Source organism: Chinchilla lanigera, unplaced genomic scaffold (assembly GCF_000276665.1).
Source record: "Chinchilla lanigera isolate Chin_1 unplaced genomic scaffold, ChiLan1.0 scaffold00031, whole genome shotgun sequence".
NCBI classification, from domain to species: Eukaryota; Metazoa; Chordata; class Mammalia; order Rodentia; family Chinchillidae; genus Chinchilla; species Chinchilla lanigera.
In genome coordinates this window covers 11,385,838-11,397,950 of record NW_004955432.1, presented here as the reverse complement: position 1 = coordinate 11,397,950, position 12,113 = coordinate 11,385,838, and the positions used below count along the sequence as shown (strand labels likewise).

Below are 12,113 nucleotides of genomic sequence, written 5' to 3'. Positions count from 1 at the left end.
CCTCAGTCAATCTAAGTAATATTAATATTAGAAATGAAGCTTATTGTGTCCCTCAAGTCACTATGCATTGGTGATATAGGTTAATGTTTTGCAGATGGGATACATTCGCTGATTCCTGGGGGTTTGCAGATGATCCGACGTCCAACTGAAGCGTTCTTTATACAGCATGGCATCCCTTGCCCCAAAGGCACCCCACTCGCTCTCTCCCCACCCCCTCTTCCCACCTCCTCCTCTCTTCTTCCCACCTCCACCCTTCTCCTCACTCTTCCCTGTCTCCCCGCCCCTTCTTATTAACAAGTCATCATATGAGATTAAGTCACTGTTAATTGTGGCTTTATTTTATGTTAGTTTTTCAGGTGGCATAAATTGATTTCCTGGGGTATTCTGGGTACACACTGAGCTGGTGTGTGATTGATGTATTCTTCATACACCACCCATTCCAAACTCACCCTGTGCCCCGCCCCGTCCCCACTTCCCCTTTTTTTCTACCTTCCCCCACGCTGCCCAATGTCCCACCTGCCACGGGCCTACTAATACTATCTCAAGTATTCCCAATGATACTGATATTAAAAGGTTTTTCCTATCACTGGAGTCACTATTAAGTGGCTGCTTTATTATATGTGTTAATGTCTTGCAGCTAGAATAAATTGGTTGACTTCCCGGGGCATTCTGGGTATAACACTGACCTTGGGGTCTGTGATGGATGTACTGTGTTCATTACACACCACCTTCACCCTCATCCCACCCTCCCACACTCTCTTCTTATCTTTAACCCTCCAGTCCCTCCTCTTCCTCTCCCACTAGCCCGCCTCCCCCACTCCTATTAATAAATATCCAGTAGTATGCCAGGTTATATTAAACATTTGTTGTGTCATTATTGATTTCTGTATATGTTAATATTCTGGGTTCATAAGTTGTGTGACTGGTGTGTTCTGTATACGTCACCCCATCCCAAACTTACCCCCACCCCCATCTTCCCCACCCCTTTCCCCCAACTTCCCTCTCCCCCTTTCCCTTTTCTTGGTCCCCACATCCCCCAACTTTCCCACCTTCCACGCTCCTTTCAGTGAATTTCTAATAGTCCAAGTATTATTTATATTAACATCTGTTGTCACTGAAGCCACTATTCACTGGTTGCTTTACTACATGTTAATGTGCTGCAACTGAAATATGTAGGCTGATTTCCTAAGGTGTTCTTTATGTAGGATATTGAGATGTGTGATTGATGTGTTTATACATCACCCCATCCCCAAACCATCTCACCCCCACCCTTCCCAACTTTCCTCTTCTCCCCTTTTCCCCCATCCCTCACTCCTACCCCGTGATCATCCCATCTTCTCATCCCTACCCTCCTCACCACTCCACCCTCCTTCACCCTCCACCCACCCCCACCCATGCCCTTGACGCTGGTGGGCGCTGAAATGATCAGGACCAATTTGCACTAACCACTAAATCTTTATTGAATTGTTATAACATCAATACACTATAAGTAAATATAGAGATATATAAAGAGAATACAGCAATAAATTGAAGAAGGGGTAGGGGTTGGGGGGGTAGGAAGTATAGGGTTAGGGAAGAGGGGAGGGGTAGGAAGGCTGCTGACAGGGGCACAAGGGTCACTCTGCTATAACTTCCATGAATATTTACCATCTGCTGTAATCAAATTCACTCAGCAACAATTTCTCAAAGGGTACCTATCCATCCCGTAACTGTCAAGGTTTTGCTCACAATCTGATCCCTGGAGATAATACCTAGGGCCTTTGCTCAATTATTCATCTAATTATCTTTGAACTTTCCATAGGGTTTTATCCATGTCCAATTTGCTCTCACTAGGCTGTACTCCCTTCAGTTCCTTCTGAATTTCTTGGAAATCTTAAAGGTAACAATTCAAGGGTAAGGGGTGATAAGTAAGTATATGTGTTTACTTCAAGAGATATCTAATACCTAATATTATCCTAACTGTCTAAATAATCCCACCCATTAAAGATTATGTAATAGTCCCTCCCACCCTAAAATAATTGAATATATATCCCCAACTGCTTAAAATGATAACATAAAGAAATTAAAACAATGCAGTGTTCCACAGGTCAATATAACAGTGTTCTACAATCTGAAACAACAAAGAACTTTCAATCCCATCAAAAGTAACGTGGCTCCCCACTGGGCTCTTCTTTCTTCAGGTGGTCTTTCACGATTGCGCAGATCTTTCCAGGAGGCTGTTCTCTGTTGCCAGTCGTGGAACAAATCAGATGTACAGCATCTGTGGTGGATGACAGCTGGACCAATTCAGGAGTCTAAGAGGTACCTGCAACTTGAACAGAATTCCAGACTGCACCATAGAGATGCGCCCCTCCTCTGCTGTACAAGCTCACTGTATTTCCTCACATGATCTAATCAAACTGATATCCAAAACAGTACCTCCTGGCTCAAACTAAATTGACCCTTCAAAAATGTATGTAAACTTCCTGTTCCAACATCCTCAGCTACTTCTCTCTTCAGGCTCAACTAGCAACTACAATCTGATCTTTTTCCTACTTGATGTAGCTGTCTTGATTTATCTATCTCCTTTCTGTTTTGTTTTGCTCCTTTCCTAACAACCTGTTTTTTATGAAAAAAAAAAAAAAAAAAAAAAAAAAGCATTTTTATTGAAAATGACAAAAGAAATTCTTAAAAGAGCCAAATAACATAAATTTGATCAACAAAAACAAATCAGTTGAAAGGAAACTTATCTAAATTTTAATACTATAGAATTAAGATTACTTATCCTTAACCTCTAATACTTATCCTTAACCTCTAATACTTATCCTTAACATCTAACACTTATAGATAATATAGATAGTAAGATAGCATAGTACACACTGCCAAAAGTTAACTACAAGCTTCAGAAAACAGTCCAATGCATGTCAGGGATTTTGTGAGCTGAGAACCCACATCAGCATGCTCTCCCTGACCATCCCGTTGTTGGCGAACTTCTCCAGACTTCTGCTTGCAGCGGTGGCAGATGTCCGTGTGCACGTGTCAGGGCTGCAGGCACCTGCCCGTGTAGGGGCACTCTGCAGCTCGAAGATCAATTATAACTATAAATTGAACACAGAACCACTTAAATTCAAATGGAGGATGGAGTGAGATCTGAGGTAAACTGAAGTAACGCTTCACCATAGTCCAGAAGCACAAATGCACCATTTCCAAAGTAATTACTTTAAAACACATGGGTGACCGACAAGCTTTCTGATTCCACTGAAGAAAGCTAGGAAAAGTTGTTTGGAACTAAATAGCCAATTAGGTTAGCCAATTTGAAACTTGTCTATCCTTTTGTGTGATTTTCAAAGGCCCAACTGATAATATTGATTTTTTTCTATTAAAATTGAAGATTGAGGATGTTAGCTTTGTTTAGTCTAAGTAAGAATTGGGCAGTACACCTTATAATCCAATGGAAATTTCAGACAGCATAGTCACCACTTTAAAACACTGGTAAAAGATGCTACTACAGCTAAAACTTTAAAATATTTAAGCATGCAAGGATAAGGGGGGTGATAATGAGGGTGAGAAGGGAAACTTCACCGTAGATACTCCTCTTCATGACAGGCAATTAGAAATGTAATCATGTGGTTTCCTACTGCTCAAACTGATTTGGCAATGGGAGAGTGCTTCCTCCAGCCTGCTTTTCTTTCCTCTCCGTGCATGGAGTCTCAGCAACCAGGCAGGAAGGTGGCACCCATCCTGCAGCAGGGTTGACGGCAGTAGTAAAGAATTAAACAGAGAGAGGTTAGACAAATGGGTCAAGGTGGTAGCAAGGGACCAGGCTAAAAGAAGTCAGGCAGTCCCAGTTCAGCACAGAGCATCCAGGAGACACAAGACGTGTCACTGGACTGAGTCATGTGAGTTGGGTCCTGAGGCCTTTCATCCTCTGGCAGCTTTCTGGCAATCTCTGATCATTTTGAAGCGTAGATTCTCAAGACAGTGTCCAGCGCTCTAATTCTTCCCACGCACAGGTTTGGGTGCTCAATTACTTCCTCTCTCTACGCATCCTAATGCTTCACCTGAAGAGGGGATGGAATGCCCAGATGTATACGGTGGAAGAGTCTTATGACTGAGAGGTGGTCACAGTCTGACAAAGACCTAACACGCTTGGAGCTACCAGCGTTCTCTGGTTGCCAGGGTAACACTGTATGGAAGCCATTACTGGCATGGTGATGGTAAGATGTTGTGTCAAAGCCAGAGTTCTTGGGTACATGTGATTTGCACCAGGATGTGAAGGCATGCTCTTTAACACGCAAGTCTGTCTGAGAGAGCACTTCCTTTGCAGGCCTGAGGGGTTCCATGTTGCAGGGGTTTTGCCTGCTCCTAGGACAGCCAGTCCAGTTGCTGTTCCTTGAGAATTAAGGAGCCATGAAAGTGGAGTTTGAAGATGGTGAAGTTCCCGTGGGTGCAGCAAGAGGATCACGGAAGCCTTTCCACACTGCACCAGTTAATTGTGGCTTCCTTTGTAAGGCATTGGTCTCAGATAATGTAGAGGACCGAAACTGTAAGAAAGGTCAGGTCCTCCTTCTTCTTGTCTCCCCCTCCATAAAGAAATCAGCATCTCCTGTGTGTGCATCAGCTTCTCTGTAGAGAAAATTTGGCAGCGGTAAAATTGGCAGTCAAGGTTCAAAACTGAGAGATACTTTGTTGGCATTCTGTGGCTCCCAGAATTGTTGAGGGTCTTTTGGTGCTTTAATGTGTACCAGTTCAGGGTGGCCTTGACCTTCAGTAGCCTTTCAGAGAGGTCGTGCCTCAGGTGGCCTGAAGATGCAGTAGCACAATTTAGCACAGTCACTGATTGAGAAGCTGCACAGGAATGAACTTGGAGGGTGGAGATCTTAAAGGACATGTGAGGTACTCACATGGCACTGTAGGAGGGAGGCGGAGGAGGTGGTGGGGGTGGAGGAGGCGGCTGCGGAGGCGGATACTGGGGTACTGGAGGCTGGCGGTACCAGTGGGGATTCCAAGTGATCATGACAGGCACGAAGAGGGCTCTTCCTTGACCGTCTCGTCCCACTGGGTACCATGCAAATCCCACTGGGTAGGTGGGATAGGCGGCATAGGCAGGGTAGGATGGGTATCCTGGCACTTCAGGAACAAATTCAGCATAAGTTGCCAGGTGCGCTTGGTCATCCAAATTTGGAATTGACAGGCAAGGATACTCATTCTGGATGGTGAAATTGTTTGGAGCTCGGCAGTCGTAAGACACCTGCAGCTTCCACCCCCTCTTCACCTGGAGAACCCGGGCTCCATTTGGTGCGATGGTGGGGGTGATCAGCCCATCCTTCACGTTTCTGGCCACAAAGTCGCGGAGAGCTGCCATCTCCGGTTCGGACAGCGAATAAATGTGGCCACTGGGAATGCTGTGTGCTCCAGGGATCATCTCAATGTGAGGGTCGACCAGCCGATGATCCGGATAGACATGCTCGTCTACTGGAGTGTACACATTCTGGACATAGTAGTATCTGACTGGTTGGTAGACTCTGAACCCGTCTACAGCGTAATAAAGCGACGGGTGGGGCACCGCGGCGGGTACACAGGGAGGAATCGGAGAGTATACCCGGCAGTGGAATCTGCAGTAGTCGGAGTCGAAGACGATGGAGCGGGTGCTCCAGGTGATGTTGGGGTCGTGGGTGCTCAGCCAGCGAACCCCAAGGACGATGGGGAAGAAGGGAGACTGAGTGACATCGAAGGACAGCACCTCGCGGTGATCTCCCAGCTCGACGATCAGCTCGTGGGTTTCGTGAACAATCGGGCCCGATGCTATGGGGCGCCCATCGATCGCTTCCACCAGGATTGGCCAGTCCTTGATTCTCAGCGGAATTCCGTTCAGGGCAACGTACTCATGATCGATGAAGTTGCCAGAAGCACCCGAATCGATCATGGCTCGGACAAACAGGGTGTTTCTGCCCGGGAGATGGACCTGGAGCATCACTTGCAAGTGAGCCTCTAAATCATCTTGGGACCTTATGATTTCTGGCCCTGCCGCTGATGGTCCCTCTACAGCGGGGCCGGGGAGTTTCCCGCCGGTGAAGACTTGGAGGCCTTGGCTGGACAGTTGTCGGCGTAGTGCCCTCCATTCCCACAGTAGAGGCAGAGGTTCAGCTTGCGACGTCTCTCCTTCTCCTCCTGGGTGAGGCGCATGCGGGCACCCCCGACAGGCTCGGTGGGGTCGTGGTGGTGGTGGTGGTGAGCCAGCACCAGCGCCCGGGGCGGGGAGCGCGGCTTGCGTGCAGCAGCAGCGGCGGCCCTGACCAGCCTCCTCTCAATGTGAATGCACTGGCCAATCAGAGCGGACAGCGACTTGGCAACCTCCAGGCGGGACAGCTCCTCCTGGATGTGGTCACTGAGGCCCTCATGGTACTGGTCAATCAGCGCAGGCTCATTCCAATCCAGGTCCTGGGCAATCATCTGGAAAGCGTTGGAATAGTCGATGACAGAGCCCATGCCCTGGCGCAGACGTCTGATCTTGCGTTTTGCAGCCTCGCGCCTCTGGGGGTCTTCAAAGATATGCTTCAGCTCCATCATGAAGGCTGGGTAGTTGTGCATCAGGTAATGGGCTCGCTCCAGCTTGGCGGAAGCCCAGCGGGCAGCACGGCCGGTCATCATGCTTGTCACGAAGCAGACACGGACGCGGTCAAGTGAGAAATCTCTGGTGCTCCTCTCCATGAAGGTCTGGCACTGGGACATGAAAGCAGCCAGCATGTCTGGGTTGCCATCGAACTTCTCTGGAAGGTCTTCTTCTGGGCAGTCTTCCTCGGTCTGGGTGGATGGGACAGCGGCTGCCGCAGCGCCCTGCAGCTCAATGTCATCCTCGTCATCCTCAGGGGTCGGCTCCACCTGCTCGCGGAGAGTGCTGTTCTCCTCGGTGAGTTTCTGCACCTGGCTCTGCAGGTTGCTGTTCTCCTCGGACTGCCTGATGACCACCTCTCTCAGGTTGTTGATCTCCTCGGACAGCTCATCGCGTCTGCGTTCGGTGGAGTTGGGCACGCAGGCGCTCTTGTGGCCACTGGGTTTGTTGTTGTTGTTGTTGTTGTTGGGGGGAGGGGGAGGGGGAGGTGGGGGGCAGCCAGCAAGACCCATGGGCACTGCTGGGGTGGGAGGAGACCTCCCAGGTGCCGGTGTGGCTTCGCTCCTCTGGGGCTGGAGGCCGGGATCCGGGCCCCCTCTTCCACCCCTCCTCCTTGGTTTCAAAACTCGCTTGTTTCTGTAAATGAACATAAGAATCCACATTTAACATATGCATTCAAAGCAGCATAATGCAAAGAACATGACAATTAGCATGAAACTCTTGCTCTACTGGCTCATATTAATAATTAATGAACAAAGAACATATTGATAATGACCACTGATAAACAGCAAACATCCTCAGAACAAAAGAGAATAAAGCTATCAATCAGGACAGTAGACAATAAAGCACATCAGCTTTGGCTCTCTAAGTGATCTATTCCTCTTCAAAGTCACCTGTTTCTTATAATTCAACAATAGTGCACTCTGTCATCAGCGTGTTTATCTTTGCAGACTATAACATAATGCTGAGACATGGCAAACAAGCACTTTTGTATCAAGGGAACACAGCAAAAAACTTCCAGCACAAAGATGGATACCAAACAATGTCAAAATGGTAACTCTTCCTATTAGAGGAGTTAGGTAAAACATAGAAAATATTCCAACCAATAATATACCACAAAAAGAGGGGGGCTATTAAAAGCACAACGCACATGGCCACCTGTCACAACTCAGGCCTACCTCTACAGAAAAGTACCTAATGACCTAATCCTAATCCAACAGCACCAACGTCACAAAAATCACAAGACTAATTACTAATTGCTTTTTTGTAAACACTAAAATTACTAATTACTTTTCTGACCATAATTTAACTTTCCAAAGAGAATTCTCCATGGGGCAGAGATAGCACTAGACAGCAAGGTGTGTCACTCTGAGCTTCCTTATGCAGATTCTTCAACAAATACCAGTGCCTCCCAGGGAGAGCTGAGCTATACCCAGGACCTTCCCCACAAATAGGCCCAGTAATAGCATACTTCAAATTTATTTTGATTTAATTAAATAATGCAGATAAATTGCACAGTACATGTCCAATACCTGTTAACTGATATTAATAAAGTTATCAATTAGAAAACAGGAAGATAACGTTCTGTGTAAATGGGGGGGGGCTGCAACTATAGCAACCAGGGCATCCATTGCCTATCTAAAGATATTTTAAAAAATTTTTTTTAAAGTTTAAAAAAAATATTAAAAAAAATTTAAAAAATAAAGATATTTAAAAATATATTAAAAAAAATACCATGTTAGTAAAAAAACTCAGGGCTTTATTTGTCCTGTAGGTCACCAGTTTGCAATCCCTTGTCATCAATTAAGATTTGTCAGCGGGGGGGCCCCCCCAAAGGTTTACAGTGATAGGTGGGGTAAGGCTGCACCCCCCCATATGCATGGAGGCAGGGCAAGTGGACCAAAGCCGGTGTTCCAATTATGAGGGATGACAATAAATCATAATAAAACATCTGCCTGTGTTCTTGCTGAAAATAGGGTTAAATACATTTAGAGTGATGTAATCATTTAAAAGTTTTCAGTGACCTCAAATTCTAAATCTGGCAAATTTAAATAAATAAAAAATTAAAAACATTATATTAAAATTAAAGGAAGTTTTAAACTTTCGAATTTAAAAGTTTAACAAAGTCTAATTAAAAAGTTTAACACTTTTTCAAAAGTTTGAAGCTTTTCAAAAGTTTAAAACTTACTTTTCAAAAGTTTAAAACTTCAAAAGTTTTTAAAGTTCTTTTATAAGTTCTGAATTTTTAAAAAATAATTAATTTTTCTAATTTAAAAAGTTCAATAAAAGTTTACAGGCATGGCATATCAAAGTTTAAAAAGTTTAAAATATAGTTGTGCATTTAAAAGTTTAGTTGAAAACCTTTAAATAAACAAAAGTTTAAAATACAATATAACTTGCTTCTCTCTGACCTGTGAGGGCAAAAATGGGCACTAAATAAATTACATAAAGCCCAAAAGGAAAAGATTTGTTAGAGTTAGGTGGAAAATATCTAATATAAACCAATACAGTATAAGAAAAATATAAAAAAAGGTTAATCAAACATGATTACTGTGCATATCAATCAGCCTTTCATGTTACACACCCCTCCTCAGGCCCCGCCCCCTCATAGCTCAGCACCCCCAGGCCCCGCCCCCTCCTAGCTCAGCACCCAAACAATTTCTCTCTGTCTTGTCCTGCTGATGTGACCCCTGGGAGGGCAGGTCATCCATCAAGCCAGATCCCTAAAGGACAGGGATGAGTGTGCCATTTTAATTTTAACCCTGCTACTTAACCGTTTTAGTAACTTTTGGTATGAAAGCAATAAATAATTGACATTCAAGATAAAATATTCAACCTTAAAAAAAAATCAGAAAACACAATAAACACATCATAACCTGTGACATCCATTCTCATCTCCAACTCTATAAAGATACTGTCTTTAAAGATCTTTAATTCAAGGCCTCATATGACCTTCCAGGTCACCAGTTTAAAACCTCTGGCAATATAAACTTACAACGTAATGTAAATTTTATTTATTAAAGAGTTTTAATGTCCCATTAAAGAACTAATAAACATAGTTCAGGTAACTAATGTACCACTTCTGTCATCTAGACATTAACACTTTAAAATAGAGACAGGAGCCCTTAATTGTATTGGCAGCATGGCCTGGTGCAGTCTGACCTAGATCAGGAAGGTCAACAATGACCACTGTCAATCACAGACCCTGGGTGGGGCTTTATCAACATCTATAAAGAACCACGGGGCAGAAATCACATTAGGACATCAGCAAGCAATCAATATATTATTTAGGGAAACAAAAGATCAATAAGGGATAAAACTCAAATACCTTTATTAAACAGGGCAATAATTTAAAAGTGACAAGAGGCTGAAGGTAAAATATAGGGTGGGGCTCAAGTATAATTTAGGGATCTATGCCCCTCCCACCAAGACATTCAGGCTTTTTTTTTAAATTTTAAGACAGGGCTGCTTAAACAAATTCAGGACCTTATATGGCCTTCCACGTCACCAGTTTAAGACCTCTGAGCTGCACCAATATCACACCTGAGGTCTTCAAGCTTGTACTATTAGGGCGGGACCCTAAGTCCAAAACAGAGTACAGTAGTTGAAACACCTTAAAAGTAATTAGGTACTGGACAGCAGCTTAACAGTGAGCACTAGTACGAAAATGTTTACACTGCAGCAGGGGCAGCACGAGTTAATGTGATCAAAAGAGCATTTTGATTTAATGTCATTTATACCTGGCTCCTTAAATTCTCCCTTCTAGGGGCTGAATTTAAGAAAAGGTGGGGTCAAGCGGTCCCATTCCTGCAAATGCAAAGGTGACACTGCACAAAGCCAAACTGCCTGGGACAGACGTCATCTTTATATATGACAGACATTTCAGTTTTAGTCTATTTAGGAATTAAATAATAATCGATTAATTATTGACTCTTCACAAGGGCTTCTAAACACTTCTATCCCCTACACACACCAAAGAGCAACAGTTGCCAAAAAAACCACCATATATAAATATCTCATTAAGTAATGAAACACCATTAAGCAACAATTAGTCTGAAATTGTCAAATTCCAAACTTTTGGGTATTCTAAAATGATAATCCTATTAATAAGCATTTTACCAATATTTTTAACCTCTTTAATGTGCAAATACAAAATTCCCAAAGAGGAAGCAGACTTAATTAAAGCTGTAATTATAAGTACACTACTGCCCATAGATTGTTTATTTTGGAGGGGGGAAATTGAATAGAACCAAAGCCCCCATTTCTCCCCATAAAAAAATTCAGGCTCATACTTTTTAGTATGTGGAACCAGGTTTTTAAATTTCTTCATTCAGCCATATTTTTATAAGGTACATCTTAATTATACAGATATTTAATTATGCCAGCTAAAACAATTATATTTTGCAATGTAACCACGTTATGTTACATCACACAAATTTTAAATGCCAACAGGTACCATTACTAACCCACTTGCCCAAAATTTAAATAATTAGCTTTTTATGAAAAAAGCTAATTATTTGGAATAACAAATAATTAGCTTTTTATGAAAAAAGCTAATTATTTGGAATAACTGAAATAATTAGCTTTTTATGAAAAAAGCTAATTATTTGGAATAACAAATAATTAGCTTTTTATGAAAAAAGCTAATTACTTGGAATATTTAAATAATTAGCTTTTCATGAAAAAAGCTGATTATTTGGAATAATTTAAATTAATATTGGTTTTATAATTACAGCTTACATTACTGGAGCTCAAAAATACGTACTTTTCTTTAACAGAAACTTTTAGAGGTGAGTGAGATAAGGCAGCAACACAATCCAGGACATCAAAGCACCATAGGAAACAGGAACAAGAAAATAGAAAAGACCTGCAGACACCAAGCGAGATAACAGATAAACCAGTGGACTCTTCATTTAACAGTTAATGAACGCCTACTGTGTGCCACGCACAATTTTATTACATGCAGCCAGGCCAGCTAGGGTTAACCCCTAGAGCTGCGAAGGGAAAATCCCAGCTTCGTGGGCACACGGATGCCCCCTCCTCGCTCAGAGGCCACGCCAGAAGCACCAGTCCACCGCTTAAAACTCCCAGAAACACAGTTCATAAGGTCCCTTGCTTTGGTCCCCAAAACAAGGTTAGGTGCCTTGTTGAGGGTCCCCAAAGCATCCGATTCCAGGAGGTCCACTGGTGCCCCCCCGAAAAGCTGAACGCCAAGACACATCAACATTTTTGTTCTTTATTTATAATAAACGCATTGGCTTCCATTACCTTAAGGGCACAAGCGACGTCACTTTAAAAAGTTCCCATCGCAATCGATCACCGGGAATTTCAAATGCGAGAGCACCTTATTTAATACCGCAAAGCACTTATTAAAAGCGCTTATGAACACCAGTTCTAATTACCATTGCTGTTAATTGTTCTTATTTATTATCTGTCAATTAGACACCAGTGGACAAAAATCAAAAACCGCGCGGCAGCGAAACAGCAGAGGGGCGGGGCTAGACAGCCAGGCTCAAACACG

At 43.4% G+C, this 12,113-nt stretch overlaps 1 protein-coding gene across 2 annotated transcripts in view; it reads right to left on the bottom strand.

The window, feature by feature from the left end:
- Positions 1 to 2,637: 2,637 nt before the first annotated feature.
- Peg10 (paternally expressed 10) overlaps positions 2,638 to 12,113 on the bottom strand; it is an 11,395-nt gene continuing 1,919 nt past the window's right edge. For both annotated transcript variants that reach the window (NM_001291250.1, NM_001291251.1), the window contains 1 exon segment: positions 2,638 to 7,228. In NM_001291250.1, coding sequence (NP_001278179.1) covers positions 4,880 to 6,043; positions 6,043 to 7,104 — 2,226 coding nt within the window. In that variant the 5' untranslated portion in view covers positions 7,105 to 7,228 and the 3' untranslated portion in view covers positions 2,638 to 4,879.